The sequence below is a fragment of the Pyxicephalus adspersus genome, chromosome 4 (assembly GCF_032062135.1).
Source record: "Pyxicephalus adspersus chromosome 4, UCB_Pads_2.0, whole genome shotgun sequence".
In the NCBI taxonomy this organism is placed as follows: domain Eukaryota; kingdom Metazoa; phylum Chordata; class Amphibia; order Anura; family Pyxicephalidae; genus Pyxicephalus; species Pyxicephalus adspersus.
Window position 1 is genome coordinate 146,464,471 of NC_092861.1, and position 16,190 is coordinate 146,480,660.

General features: G+C 37.3%; 2 protein-coding genes across 2 annotated transcripts in view; both read right to left on the reverse strand.

Annotated features, from left to right (window-relative positions):
* LOC140329904 (calpain-8-like) overlaps positions 1–6,588 on the reverse strand; it is a 19,805-nt gene extending 13,217 nt beyond the window's left edge. Inside the window, exons 1-3 of the mRNA XM_072410297.1 lie at positions 6,352–6,588; positions 4,530–4,599; positions 2,844–2,962 (exon numbers count right to left, since the gene is read on the reverse strand). Coding sequence (XP_072266398.1) covers positions 2,844–2,962; positions 4,530–4,599; positions 6,352–6,588 — 426 coding nt within the window. The remainder of the gene's footprint in view (positions 1–2,843; positions 2,963–4,529; positions 4,600–6,351) is intronic.
* Positions 6,589–9,754: 3,166 nt separating this feature from the next.
* CAPN8 (calpain 8) overlaps positions 9,755–16,190 on the reverse strand; it is a gene marked incomplete in the record, with an annotated part of 29,130 nt that continues 22,694 nt past the window's right edge. The window contains 6 exon segments of the mRNA XM_072410298.1: positions 9,755–10,020; positions 11,174–11,232; positions 12,157–12,273; positions 12,430–12,508; positions 12,929–12,997; positions 15,024–15,088. Of these exon segments, the coding sequence (XP_072266399.1) occupies positions 9,997–10,020; positions 11,174–11,232; positions 12,157–12,273; positions 12,430–12,508; positions 12,929–12,997; positions 15,024–15,088 (413 nt within the window).

Genomic DNA, 16,190 nt, shown 5'->3' on the forward strand with positions numbered 1-16,190 from the left:
GATTGTGAGCTCTTTTGAGAGCAGCTAGTGACATGAATATAGAGTTTGTACAGCGCTGTGTAATATGTCAGCGCTATATAAATATTCTATAATATTAATTCCACAGATAGTAAATAAATTCTTAATACATATATATATATATATACACACACACACACAATGGAAGATGCTAAGTCTTTTCCCAGCTATTTTATTCTGGAACTCCCCTTTGTGGTATTGGATTGTTTACTTATATATTATTATTATATTTTATGTAAGCATTATATATACACACACACACACACACATATATATATATATATTACAATATTTATTCTTTATAGTGTATGTTTGTATTTCTTTATAAATGCTTCGTACAGAAATAATATCTGCAGGAAATCCAATGCGTTTCTTCCTATATGAACTGACAACACGGTCTTACTGCTCAGAAATTACAACCAGTGTTGTCAGCCCGGTCTGATTCTCCCTACCAGATTACAGAACACCAAAACCTTTTTCTATAGAATTGAGGGAGATGAGTAAACCCCGAGTCTGGCATAAAGACAATATCTGTCTTGTTATCTCATACAATAAAACAGTCAATGCATTTCTTACAGCGCGTCAGAGCTGAATTCTCTCGCCGCTCTCTGACATTATTTTGCATTCCTGACATGTTACACATCTCTCTTTTACGTTACGCTAAACAATTCCACCTGCCTGTCTCGGCTCGTCCCTTTATATTGTCCCTGCCTGACAACCATTACACAAGTGACATCACTACTATTAGTCACAGTGAGTGGGCTCAATATACTATAGGTCACTATGACGGTCATATATCAGGTATTGGAAATAGGAAAAGGTGCAATGTGGAACAGTGACCTATATCAGAAGTCATCTATAGACATCAGTAACTACAATCTGCCTGGTAATCAAATATAAGCCTAGTGGAATGTTTCTCCCCTAGGCCGGCTATCTTGTGCCCCACTGGCATAAAAGCAGGCTCCCTGGGTTATACTTAAACATGCCAGGGAACCGTGGGGGAGTCATTATAAGTAGTGTCTACCCACAACAGTGGGGGGCAGCAGTGAGTGGGACAGTGCAGACTGCTACCTGCGCTGGGGTGGAACTGACTGAGAAAATGGCAAAGTGCCCACCTCCGGGAGCTGCGCAGGATCACTTCACCCTGCTGCAGATCTGAACCTAGCCTAACTGTATTCTAAAAAAGAATTGCCCAAATGTCAGGGCATTAGAATGGATTTTAGGATGCAATAAACCTAATATTTCTCCAACAGGCAAACTGGGGACAGGAGGGCATTGTAGACTGGGGTGGACACTCCTCCAGGCGGTAAGAAACCACTCTGTGGAACGATGCTGCTAATCTATCGTAATCTTTAGTTAGACATAGAAGTGCAACTAAAAATAATCTATCATAGTGGTTTTGTGCATAGGCTTTATACATATCAAAGCTCAGCAATTTACTAAAGTTATTAAAACAACGGACTATCTCTGGACCGGCCTCAGCACTGCAGTGTAGTCACTTTGTAGCTGCACACCTGGCCTAAATCAGAAGGGTTTAAATAAAAGTTATATTATTTATCCATCGCCGGATATGCCGGGCTGTTTTTGTGTTTATGGATATGTTGCTGTTGCAAGTTTGATTGTTTTTGCTTCTGCTTGGTATCTGCCCTGACTTTAGTTCGACCCCAACTATGTCTGCCGGTTACTATCCCTCGCATTTAACCTGTTTGGACTACGATCCGCACTCTATACAGAGGATCTACCACATTCACTTTCCTAATCTCTGCTTCCTTCTAGCTTGGATTTATTTTATAGTGTACATCAATCAACAGGACAAAATAATATATTAATATTAATAATTCCATCCAATTGGGAAATGATGAATATTGGTATTTTATATATACACACAAAAAAACAATGTAACAATTCAGCCTGAGTTTTCACAGCTGCTATCCAGCAAATGCTAAAGAAATTGAATAGCATGTCCTCCTCACTTCCTGAGAGCTCAACTAAAAGCAAAAATAAGTGAAGGGGGACTCCTCGTATAATTACCTCCAACGTGTAGAGGATGTTTCACGCATATATGTACTGCATGTTCTGCTTTGTAACTTTTAATGTTTGTAATAAAGTTTTTTTTTTTTACAAAAATATTGGTATAGTACAGAAATATTATTGCAACTTACTTGCATATACAACTCATACACTTTATGTTATTCTACGTTTTAGTCCCTTAATTTATCTGTTTCTAAATATCTATTGATCTTGGGATGTGGCAGTACATTAATTGAGCTTGCTGTAGGATGTCCTTTATATCTTTTCATATCAGATTCATAAAGCAAAAATAATCCTATTTCCCTTCGATGGACTACTAATCCCCCCGCCCTATATATAATAAAGTGGAAAGGAGGAAAATATGCTTTAAGTCTGGTTGAATGACAACCATGGCATTCATGATACAGTGGAGGAATAAGTGTTGTCACCCGAGGATAGGAAGACTTTTGCAGGAAAAAAAAAGCTGCACAGTAGCTAAGGACTTTGGGTTGAAATACTCTTTGAAAACTTTTATCAATGCAGTTTTAAAGTTATCAGTATCTGCAGTACAATCATTCTTTCAATTTATAGATTTCCTGACCAGACTCCAGTTATCTCCTGTCCATCCCAATAAAGTAACTGCATATGCTCATGTTTCACTTCACTTTTTATGTAACCCTGACTTTGCTCCCAACTCTGGTTTCACGATTTGTGATTTGTTTGTTTTTAACTTTCTGAACCTTTTGAATGGCTATAAAGTTTGTCATAAAACCCATGGGACTTTCCAATGCTGATGAAGGTAGGACATAGGTTACCTTAAAATGGAAGATTCCGGCATAGTTTGTGTCGAAGCTTTGCTCTACTGGAACAACGCGGTTCAAGCATTCTTCATTTAGAGTGAGAGAGGCGATGGAGCAAAGCAACCAGCAGTCACCTGTGGAGAGGGGCAACAGATTGTAATGGTAGCCGAAGGCACTGTGAAGGGAATTACTAAATATGATACAGAATACAAGCCATTCTATAAATATATATAGCTCTATATACCTATATAGCACCAACATAATTGGAAGCGCTGTACAAAGTTCATAGCATGTCACTAACACTAGTCTTTTAGAAGTAACTCACAATCTAATGTCCCTACCACAGCCCAAGGTGAATATTTGGGAGGGAGACAATTAACCTAATGGCATGTTAGAAGAAACCAAGGTGCCCACAGGAAATCCAGGCAAACATGGAAAGAACATACAAACTCCAAGCAGATGGAGTCTATGCTGTGTTCTGAACCTGGGGACCCTGGAGCTTCAAAGTCACTTTGCAGCCCATTGGATAAAGAGAATCCTGGTAATGGCATTGTAGAGCCAAATTAAACAGTTTATATCCAAAGTCACCAAAACTAATAACGCTGCTATACTGTAAAATACTCAGAAGAGGTAAATTCGTATATAGTATTTTATACACATGAAAAAACAATGTAACAAGCCAGCCTGAGTTTTCACAGCTGCTATCTAGTAAATGCTAAAGAGTTTGAACAGCATGTCCTTGTCACTTGCTGAGAGCTGAACTAATAGTAAAAATAAATAAAATGTTTCCTTCTGTGAACTACTAATCCCCCTGCCCCACATATAATAAAGTGGAAAGGAGGAAAACAAACATGGCTTTCATGATATAGTGGAGGAATAAGCGTTGTCACCCCTAGAATAGGAAGAATTTTATATGCGGGATTAAAAAATAAGGAAATAAAACTGCACAGCAGCTAAGGACTTGGGTTGGGTTGAAATACCTTTTGAAAACTTTTATCAATGCAGTTATAAAGTTATCAGTATCTGCAGTAGAAACAATATTTTTTTCAATTTATAGATTTATTCAGCCACCATATCAGAACTGGTAAGCCTCAATAGATTACATTTCTTTTATCAGGTTTGCATTTGGCTTTAACAGTAATCACATGATCAAATGCCAAGGACAAATCTGATCATGGCCTTTGATAATGAGGACAAGCACAGAACCACCTGGAGTTTGTCGGATAATGTTGGGACATCTCCTTGCAGCCAATTTCCTTCCTTGCAGAAAAGTGATCAGACCTTTCATCCTCACGCACCACATTCACTCATTATTGAGCTGGGCAGAGGATTCCGGTGGTCTCAGTAGTGAGTGAGAATGGATTAAACTCTTTAAACTTAATCTAGAGTCCTCAGATTTCTGTCACTGGAAACAATAGTTTATAGCAGCAGGACAATGAACGAGGGCTGTACACACAGTTCTGTTCGGAGTTTGGAGGGAGGTGTAGAAAAAGGAGCAAGCAGCACCCTGCTGTGCTCTCCTCCATAGAAAAGTACAATGGCCATTCTTGTTCCATCATTCATTGATTCCCCAGGATTGATTGGCAGAAAGTTGTACACACAATAGATTTTCACATAAGATGATCACAATCATTTATCTCAAGCAACAATTAAGTGTACAAAGCTTTAGGACAATGGAATATTGGCAACATTGCTACTCACCTAAAGATCCTTGTCGTACATCCGCTCGATTTGCACCTTCATTAATAAATTGAGGATTTTCCTTTATTTCCTATGAGAGAGAAAAAGAAGTCAAAGGTTATTATTATTATTATTATTATTATTATTATTATTATTATTAAAAATATTAATATTATTAATTATATTATTATTAATAAACAGTATTTTATAGCACCAACATTTTACGCAGCGCTGTACATTAAATATAGGTAGCAAATGACAGACAGTGACACAGGAGGAGGAGAGGACGAGGTTACACAATTCTACACAACAGAATATATATTGATTTTTAGCAAAGCATAACTAGATTTAGGTGGGCACTCTTGGTATGAAGAAGAACTTTTCTCAAGAGGACCATGGAAGCCACCGCCGCTGGTTGCTTATTCTGGAAATGCTAGTTCCCTGGCTTTCATGATGATCCTCCATCTTCAGTCCTATGAGTCATTAACCAAGAACAACGATACAATAATAAAAATATTCTTTTTTTTTGAATGCGTGTTCTGTACCAACAACTTGAAGTGTTAGGGATGAATATGCCAGCTTGGCATCTTGTGTTTTTTTAACATCAAGTCAACAATGGCAATCCCCTGATTCTCTATTGCTTGAAAGTGTATTTAAAAAAAAATGATATATGCGCCTTTCCCTATGTATTCACCCTTTAAAGACCCTGTAAGTATAGACAAATACCTAGTGCTGTGCCAGTATCGCAATGCGGTCCTAATTTCATGCTGTAAGCTAGTAGGTTGTCCTTGTTGTTGTTATTATTGTTACTAAACAGTATTTATATAGCGCCAACATATTATGCAGCGGTGTACATTAAATAGGGAAAAGAAGGAGAGCGTCCTTGTTCTTTTATTCACTTTTTGTTTTAAGGTGGTCAAACACTGGATGATAATTCTAATAGATTCCATGTTAGGTTCATTATAAACATCAAATCATTATATATATCATTTAGAAAATAGGGAATTCTTGGTCCATGCTTCATTGACATATCAAGAACACATTGATCTGTAATTCCCATTTTTTGCCCAATTGATGCCATGAGGATGATGAGGATGAAGAGATCTGAGGAAGCAAATAAAGTATCTGCGAAACGCGTTGAAGTTGCTGGAATACCTCATTAGAAGAGGCTTCCACTAGATCTTTTGAATGCTGTACTTATACTAAGTGGTTTTACATTTTGTGTATTATATGTTTTAATGATTAATTTATTAATAAAAGCTAATGTAGTTTTATATTTCATGGTGACTTAATTAGTTATTCAAACCTGACCTTAAAAGTCCCCCATTTTGGTTTATCCAAACCCTATTGTTTTTTGTATTCGCGTTCTATTGTGGTCGGGGAAAATGTCCTGAATGGTACAAATGCTATATATTGATTGTTTCAATTGATTATTTAATGTACAGCGCTGCGTAATATGTTGGCGCGTTACAAATCCTGTTTATTAATAATAATAATAATAATAATATTAATAATTTCAATGAATATCAGAATTACTACTTTATAAATAGACCTCTAGATAATCACATATTTAATGAATCACTAGACTGTGAAGATAAATTTAGAAAGTGAAGTTAAATGTAGAATAATAGGAAAAACAATATGAAATGCAACCACAACTTGGAATTCTATTCTTCCCACCACATTCATATTTCAGCTACCAATCTCAGAGCCAAACATTACTGATGACTCTTAGTGTTTTGTAATATTCACAAAAGGTTAAATCACTCTCTAAACTGGACCCGTTTATGGCCCGTTTGAGGGAATAAGTAAGCGACAGGTAAAATATTATTGTCTCACTTACCGCTGGTCTTTTCCAGATGAGTCCTTGCACCTTTTCTGACTTTGGTCCCAGATCATTGACACCCAGAGAAGACTGAGCTGCTGGAAAAGTTGGATCCTCAAACAATGTACCGGATGCCAAGCATTGTGCCCACAGCTCCTCGTAGTCCTGGTTCAGGTATTTTGCTGGGTTCTTATTGGAGCCAATGCCAAGGGCGGAGCACCTATCGCGTGCCAGCTGAGCAGCAACACTTGCCATGGTTGTGATATAATGGAGCTGCAGAAGAAGATACAATGTATATATAGAAAGAGAAAACTAGGTGTGAAAACCCTGAGGGCAGCAGGGAGGAGAGAAGGAGGACTGGGAGGTCAGAGGTAGTGAGGGTGTGTATTGAAGGATCTGAAAAATGTTATGTTTGTAGGAAAAGTGACAAGTTAACAATAAACCAGTTGGAACAATTGGAGCCATTTCTATAGCTATATGTAAGCAAAGCAACCAATCACTCAGGATAAAAATCATAAAAAGTAGGCTAATAAAACACAACTAAAAACTTATAAACAATTGAAAAATGTTGAAAGAGCAAAAATGGTATTTATTTAGCTTTTAGGTCAGAAACAAATACATTTTTATGTAAATACACTGGGGAGATTTTTCCTGTGACACCTGCAGAAATAAAATATGCATTTGTTGCAATGTGTGACAGCAATTATATATATATATATATATATATATATATATATATATATGGTCTGTTTTTCTTTTTTCATTTTCCCCCTTTATTTCTTTGCTGTAACACGTGTTTCTAGGTGAGTTTAGTTTTGGGTGTTTTTTTGCCATTCCAGAATGGAAATAGTTTGTATGCTCAGGTGTCTACTTATTGTAGCAGATTGCTTTTTATTTTGTATAGCTTTTGTATATTAATATTATTATTATTAGTAATAATAATAATAATAATAATAAACAGGATTTATATAGCGCCAACATATTACACAGCCCTGTACATAAGATAGGGGTGGCAAATGCACTACTTTTTACTTATTTTTTAAATATATTTATACAGGTATATTGCAGGATATTTATTTAGTTTTTTTTATGTTTTGTTTAAAATTTTTAATGAACTGATGTTTTATTATTTATGTTTCTTTACTGAAAAGCATAAGACCAGCTTAGCACACCTATGAGTAATCAGATGTTACTGCAATATATATTAACAGAAGTTTCAAATTGCAGCTAAACACACCTTGCCAAAAGCAACCCAAACCATGCTTATTGCTGCTAATTTTCCAGGTAAATATTCTGCATCTGCAACACTTGGCTGCACAGGAATGATGGAAGTGCCTGGACATGGCAGGGAGCTGCACATACATGTTTATAGTGACCTGGCGGTGCAGGGAGAGGACAAGATGAGAAGATGTAGGTGTCTATTTAGAAATTTGTATTCATGGGATAAAGTAGTTAATATGCATCGAGGGTGAGCGGCTTGCAGTTTTTTGGTTGATGTTTAGGTTGTTATGCAATTTTGTTTACTGGAATAGCTCTCAGCTGCACCTTTTGTGAAGAATCAGCCTGCATTGTGGACCTAAATTGCTATCTCCATCTTTCTTCCACCACAGCGGACTCCTTCCTTAGGTATAATTAACACTAATGATGGGCGTTGGAAGGGTTTGTTCACTTGTCAGTTGTGTGTACAATGCACACTTGTTTGCATGTTCTATCCATGTTTGTGTGGGTTTCCCCCACACCTCCAATAACAACAGGTAGGAGGATCATTAAGTGAGAAAAATAAAAGAAAAGAAGTTAAAAAAAAAATCTAATACAGCCAGCAGCAATGACCGGTTAGAGTCAATGAATTACAGTTTTACATTTTGGGCTATATTTATCAATTTTATACTATTTTTTGCAGCAACAATTCAGCTGTTGCATTGCACACAGCCAATCAGATCCCTACACAGTCCTTATTTTATTCTATAATAAAACCACAATTCATTCTGCCACCTAGTGGCCAATTATCAAAAGGGCACTGCAGCCACAATGTAACTTTTATCTTCTACAAATAATCTGCCAAATCGAATTGATAGGAAAAAGGAGTACACTGCCTTGATTGATTTTTTAATTTTAACCAAACTTTTGCTTTGTTGTTCTCAAACACATCCTTCTTCTCAATCTTGGAAAGTTGGGATTTATTAAAAGGAGACTTTGGTGTCTTATGTTTGTTTTGCTTCAATTGGTTTCTTCTTCCACGCTCCATCAGCATCTATTGTTAGGTTTGTTTGTTGAAAGGCTGATAAATAAACATGAGTGCCAGGAAACCATTTAAAGTATTCCTTTAAGTCTGTGATTGCTTCCAAACATAGGACCAATTAGTTAAGTTCTTCCTATACCCACCATCAGGTGTTTGCCCTTCTGAATATCTCAACGCATTTTGCAGTTTTTATCGCTGCTTTTTCAAGTGGAGAGAGGGAACTAATGTACACTTTATTATTATTAACAGTATTAATATAGCGCCAACATATTACGCAGCGCTGTACAATAAATAGGGGTTGCGAATGACAGACTAATACAGACAGTGACACAGGAGGTGGAGAGGACCCTGCCCCGAAGAGCTTACAATGTAAAAGGATGGAGAAGTATGACACAATAGAAGGGGGATATGTAATGGTGGAAAGTAGTGAGAGTTTTAAAAGACAAAAGAAGATAGGTAGGAAAGTTTGAAAAAATTGGTTTTTAGTGCTCTTTAAAATTATTATAATTATAACACAGTATTTAGATAGCACCAACATATGACGCAGCGCTGTACAAAGTCCATAGTCATGTCACTAGCTGTCCCTCACAATTTAAATGAGCAGAAAGTAGGAGCAAGCCAAATAGGACGAGGAAACCGTTCCTGAGAATCGGGGAAGCTCTAGAAAACTCTTGGAGCCGTGCGTGTGATGAGGTTATGAGTGAGGAAGTCCTTAGTAGGTCCTTGGAGGAGTGAAGAGAGCGGCTGGGGAGTATTTTTCTAACAGAAAGGTAAGTGGAACTGTGGAGGGATTTGAAGGCAAATCACAGGAGCTTGAATTACAAATACTCTTGGAAATTCAATGTTAATATTAGTCATTAACAGGTAAGTTATTAGGTATCTTATATCTGAAATTTAGGTTCCAATCCATGGTCAACACCAGGAATTAGGGATTTGATACCAATCAGAACTATCTGACCTCCACTCGTCCCAAATAATTGGCCTTTCCACTGGTTGAATCTGGTGGAAATGATACGTGGACTACAAGACAATTTGAGCCAGGATAGTATTCTGTCCTCTTCTATTGTATTCAGCTATTGATCTGATGGAGATGATCATTTTCCTTCTTCAATCCTGGCTTTAGTTGGGATTAAAAAAAAAACTTGTTGCCAATAATATAAAAGGAGACTTTAGGGTGACAAGTTTTTGAATAAGTTTATTACAACTTCTTTATTATGTAAGAACATAAACTCACACCAAGCCAAGGACAGCCCCAGGGAATCATAGATACAGTACATAACATTGTGTATGTCAAGGAGCCAAAATTTAGGGTGAAACTCATCGTGTTCCATCCATGGAGCGGACATTCCAATGTATGATCATTACAAAAATACAAAAACATGTAAAACAACATAAAGGCACGTCAGTCCCATCCATGGTGTCTTCTAAACCAAGGTAGCACAAAGCCACTGCAAAGAAAAGAGAGATGGTAATTAGAGAGAGTTGGGGTCAGAAAGGTCACAATGAAATAGATAAATCTGCCCTCCAGCCTTCCCTTTAGCTTCAAAGTCAACAATTTGTATATTCCTGGCAGGAAATCGTGCATGCAACCCAACGCGTTTCACAGATTTAATCTGCTATTTCAATGAGCCGCATGAGATGTTTGGACAGGTTGAATATTATAGTCTGAAAGGGTCAGTGTATGAGGAGTGTTGTATTGGCCCCCCTATTATGTGCTAATTCCCCTACCTTCTAGATTGTAAGCTCTTCGGGGCAGGGTCCTCTCCTCCTCCTGTGTCTGTTATTTGCAACCCCAATTTAATGTACAGCGCTGCGTAATATGTTGGCGCTATGTAAATCCTGTTTATTAATACCTAAGCAAGTTGTACTTTAATCCCCCTCTATCATAGTGATTGATTAATAAGAAGGTTAAGGTGATGGTAATGATTGGACCTACACTCAACATTAGAAGTTGAAGACTTTGTATATTAAAGTATCTGGTAGGCATAGGGGGGTCGCCCCTGGGGCATTGGTTTTTGTGTATGTAAACTAAATGAAAGACACATATAATATTTATCAGCTCACTAATCCTTAGGTATGGCTGCATTCGTTTTCCTTCATCAGGCTTTTTTCACCTGGTGCCAGTAACACATTTACTATCCTAGGGTGACAACGTTCACTCATTGGGGCTGATTTATTAAAGCTAGAGAGAATACACTTTTAGCAGTGAAGCTGGGTGATCCAGAAAACCTGGATTGTTTTTTTTTTTTTAATTTATTAGCTATTGTTAGCACATGTTATCAATCCTGGACCAGATCCATTTCAGGTTTGCTGGATCACCCAGATTCACTGCTGAAAGTGTATCCTCTCCAGCCTTGGAGAGCTTTAATAAATCAGGAGCATTGTTCTGCATCTATGGAAAGCAGCATTGGCATCCTATGTCATTCATCACTGGTTTGAAGAATTAAATATCTCTATACATTTCTATTAAACAGAAACCCATGAAGTCCAACAATGGGGGAGTCAGAAAGGGCTGACAACCGGCCATTACCTGCCTGTCCTGTATCTAGGTAATAAAGACTGTAAATGAGAAAAGTTTGTTTTTAGTAAGAGTTGCCATACCTCAGGTAACGTCAGATCAATGGTTCCATGGTTATTCTTGTCCATAAGTTTAAACATTTCTGAAAGAGAATAAATTTCATTTAGAATGAGATTATAAAAAAAAACACTGGCCTTGGATTTGTCAGTGCCATATTGTATGGTGGTAAAAAAAACCCTGAGACTCCCTATGCAATCCTATAGTGGCTAATAACCTCTTCCAGTCACCTGGTGACCCAGAGTATGCCGGGGTGAACCAATGTCCGGTATGTTGGTTTGTAATTCGGTCCTTAAAGACGGTATACCCATGTATGATATTCTACTTTTCCCGGGATAAGGTGACCCACAGGACTCTGGATGCTCCGATGGGATTTGCTCAATTGTTCCTTATGATGATAGGATTTACCAACATGTCCATTCACTTTGCAACCCATTGAGGACCAAAAAGTTGGATCTGCTGTTGGAATCACTTTAGATCTGATCATTTTATTGGATTGGTATTTTGATTGGATGTGTAAGTTCACTGATTGTTTCAGATGAGAATCATCTCTTTTTCTGTACATAGCTTAAAACCTAAACCAGGGTTTCTCAACCAGAGATTGTTAGGAGTTTCTGTAACAATTTGTTAAGGTTAGGTGACACCAATGATCTTTTTGGCTATCTGTAAGAGTGACATTTGTCCCAATGGCCAGCAATGTAAGAGGAATTCTTCCCACTGACCACCATACTAATATACAGTGATCTGTGGATATAGTAATTATAGCAGGGGGTCCCTGAGGACCTGAAAGTTATATTAAGAGTTCCCCAAATTAAAAAAGTTGTGAAAGGCTGACCTAAACTATAACCACCTACGCAACCCCAGAATACTGTAACCTTAACCCTAACAATAACCTCATGTGCTTTGGCATCAAAATACAGTATATGAGCCCTACATAGGTAAAACATACAGAAGCTGCCCTGCAGGGGGCACTGCTGCTTAGTTTTTGTTAGTCTCATCTTTAACTTACTGAACAAAGTCTCCAGGCGTGTCATGCAGGCAATGAATGCATCAAAGTTTATAGTCAGGTCACTAGAAGCAAAGCGCTGAGCAATGCTCTGCTGGATCTTGTTGTTAAGATTAAATCCTAAGAAAAAATAATAAAAGTGAATATTGTATCATACATGCAACAAAGAAATATCTGCTGAAGTAGTCCCAGCAATAGATGTAAATGCATGTTATCCACATACTGACAGGCCGAAGGACTAAAAAAACATAAAAATGAAAGAAAGGAATGAGTTACCTGCGTTCTGCAATGCCGTTCTCATTTCATGGGCATCCATGGTGCCCGATTTATCGTCGTCTGCTTTATTGAAGATATCCTGCAACATAAATTGACTTTATTATGTGCAGAAATTAAAAAATCTACAATCTTTTAAATGATGTGCGGAGTATTTATACATTTTTACCCATCAATTTGCTATTATTTCATGCACAGCCATTCGAATCCCTATTTTTAGGGTTATTTCATTTTACAGTATATTAACAAAAGGTATAATACTGCCACCTAGTGTCCAATTAGCAGAAGAGCACAGCAGTCACAATAGTAAGTGCTGCATCTTCAAATGCAAGAATGGCCAAATTTCAGCAAGTATTTGGAAGGTAAATAATTTTTAAATATACCCTATGTCTTTTCTTTAGATAAATCCAAAATGTTATCTATCAATTTGCTCAGGGATTATATTTTCTGTGATTGCTTAATTAAATATTGTAGGGAATGTTTACTAAAAAGAATTATATACCACATATTTCTGTATCTTCATCCAAAGGGTTCTAAATTCCACCAGGTTCAGCGTTCCAGTTCCATCCATCTGCACACATCTTAGTCAAAGAATACATAATAGTAGAAGGTCACAAGTTCCTAAGCCAGTCATTCGCTATGAAAGCCACCCGAACCAAAACTGGTTAATCAAGTGGACATTAACCATGGAAAGTTTATCCACGCTGTGGTCTGGTAAAAAGTTCCTCTAGAATGCTTTAGTAGTTCACATTACATTCACCATTTAGGGACACTATTGGTGAGCCAGAACAGAAATAACAAATGTGTAAAACCCAATCTGGATCATCATACTGACATTGGGCAAGGGAAGAGGGGAAGGATTCTCTTAGATTGTAAGCTCTTTGGGGTAGGGTCCTCTCCTCCTCCCGTGTCACTGTCTGTATCTGTCTATCATTTGTAACCCCTATTTAATGTACAGCACTGCGTAATATGTTGGCGCTATATAAATACTGTTTAATATTATAATTCACCATCCAACTAAGATGGACAGGTTTTCTTGTAGGAACAACCCCAGCACCATCACCACCAATTTAGAATAGGCACCTTTGCCAAGATTCCCTGCCACAACTGTATTAAGGGGTCATATGGGGGGTTTGCTACAACCCCAGTATAACATGGCTGGAGATCATCACAATTATACTAAAATTTCTTTTTTCTGTAACCAATCATCGGCGACTTGAATGAGGAAAGCCTTTTTTTTATTCATTTAAATTGCATGTTTAATATTATATTACTAATTAATATTACTATTACATATAGTAATATTTTATATTATTCTTTGACTCTAAGAAAGCTGAAAATGAATAAATGTGGAGTAATTATGTAAAACATTCCCTTGTCTATATATAAACTCCAATAAAGTAAATGTAAAGCTTAGGAAATGTCCAGTACTTCAAGAAATGAAGAGGAATGAGAGTTATTCCCATTACTCCACCAGCCAGTCACCGGTCACATTAGGGAGAAGATGCAATCAATCAATCAATCAATCAGTCCTGTGTTAAGCTCCATCATGGATTCTTTAAAGGGTTTGGTCTTGTGAAGAATGTCCAAGAGGGGAGGATTTATTTATTTATGTTACACCAGAGATCATCATGATTCTCATCACTTAGAAAAAAAGACTTGATATCAACTCAAAGGGAAATAAACGTACTAGAAACCTGCATATTCCAGATATGAACCATAAATGCACGGAAGATCCAGAGGAAGGCAAAAAAACCCTTATAACCCCCGGTTCAATTTGCTCCAACGGGGGAAAAAATTATATAGATATATGGATGTTCCCTGGATCTGGTGTCATTCTTTTTAAACTTTGAATCCCTAGTTATATTTTGTGCTTCTAGAAATCATCCAACTTTTTCTTAAAGCAATCTATAGAACTTACTGAAACTACTTCCTGAGGGATCCACATTATCACAGACCTTACAGTGAAGAATCCCTTCCTTATCTGGAGATTAAACTTCTTTTCATCCAGATCCAAATAGCGCCCTCTTGTGCTTTGTAATGACTTTACAGTGAATATTTGGGAAGAGAGTTCTCTAGATGGACCATTTATATATTTATACAGGGTGATCATATCCCCCCTTAAATGGGAGAATAGATTCAGTTCAGCTAATCTCTCCTCATAGCTGAGCTCCGCCATTCATTTTATTAGTTTAGTTGTCCTTACACTCCAATTACAAGTTACTAAATCAGGGATTGAGGCTGTGTGAACGGATGTGGCTGGACATCTATAGATCTTCTAATGCACTGATGAAAACCTTTCCTCTGACAATAGGTTACAAAGTCAGTCCAGCAAATCATTTCCTGGCATTGGCCAACTAATCACCATGGCCATTGTACATCCATGAGTGTAGACAGAACTAATGATCAAAGGCATCCAGGGCTGTTGTCTGAAGTCATGGGGGACTTCAGAAGAAAGAAGAAGAAAATTGGCGGCTCAAATTGGTCAAAGAGATCGAATATTTTGGACAAAAATAAACTAATGAGCCCTTTACAGCTTCCAAAATGAAAGCTTGTGTCTGCTATATATCTACAAGAGATTGTCATAGGAAGGATACGTCCATGAGGGAGACCATCTCTCTGCAGGTCGCCAGTGTAAACCCACTGGATTTCAAATCTGTTCCTATAAAATAAAACAAAAATAAATCACATACTTCTATAGGAGCATTGTATACCCCAGTCATATAATTAACTGTGCCCAGAAGAGCTCACAATTTAATATCCATACCATGGTCATATGACCCTAACATAGTCTGGGACCATTTTTTGGGGGGGTAAAATATATCCTCTGTAGACCAAACACATTTCCTGTGTTCGGGTGACAATGTTACTCTTCTATAAATACAATACATTGCGTCTGATTTAATAAAGCTATCCAAGGCTGGAGAAGATACACTTTCATCAGTGAACCTGAGTGATTCAGCAAACCTGGTCAGGATTGCAAACAAATAGTAACGGGCCAGGTTTGCTGGATCACCCAGCTTCACTGATGAAAGTGTATCTTCTCTAGCCTTAAAAAGCTTTAATAAATCCGACCCAATGAACGATCTGGACGTTGCTTTAGGAAGGCTGCACCTAAGGGAGTCTGTGCTATTATCTGCAAGTATTCTGTGCGTACTTGGTGATTATAGCCGAAGCTCAGCACCTCCGATGAGTACAATTCTGCTTTAAGAAGGAGGGAGTGATTGAAAATAAGTGTTTGCTCCCTCTAGTGGCTAATCTACAAATCTTAATTTTTAATAACATAACACAAAAATATGGAAGGAAACATGAAAATAATACAACACATATAAATATGATGACATAATTGATATTGATATGAGAATGATATATTATTTATGTTTTCAATAGAGAGTGAAAAAAATTAATACATCTGTCAGCTTTTTACCCCAAGACAATAATTAGGTGGTTGGGTTATTAGCAGAGACAGGAAGACAAAGGCAACCATTAAAATCATTTCATAAGTTCTTATCCTTCCCCGCTGTAAATGTGTCCCTTTATCTGTCAGTGTGGATTAATACGAAGGTTTAACAATCGTTTTTCTAATGGGGCAGATGGTAATAAAAACCTGGCAGATGGTCTAATCTTTCCTTAGCGTATCCAAATCAAATTATGTAAACACAGCACTGATAACTGAAAATCATAGGCTCGTTGTAAACACATTGACAGATCAATAAAAGAAAACCAAAAATGAATAATAATATCATTAAACATGATTTATATAG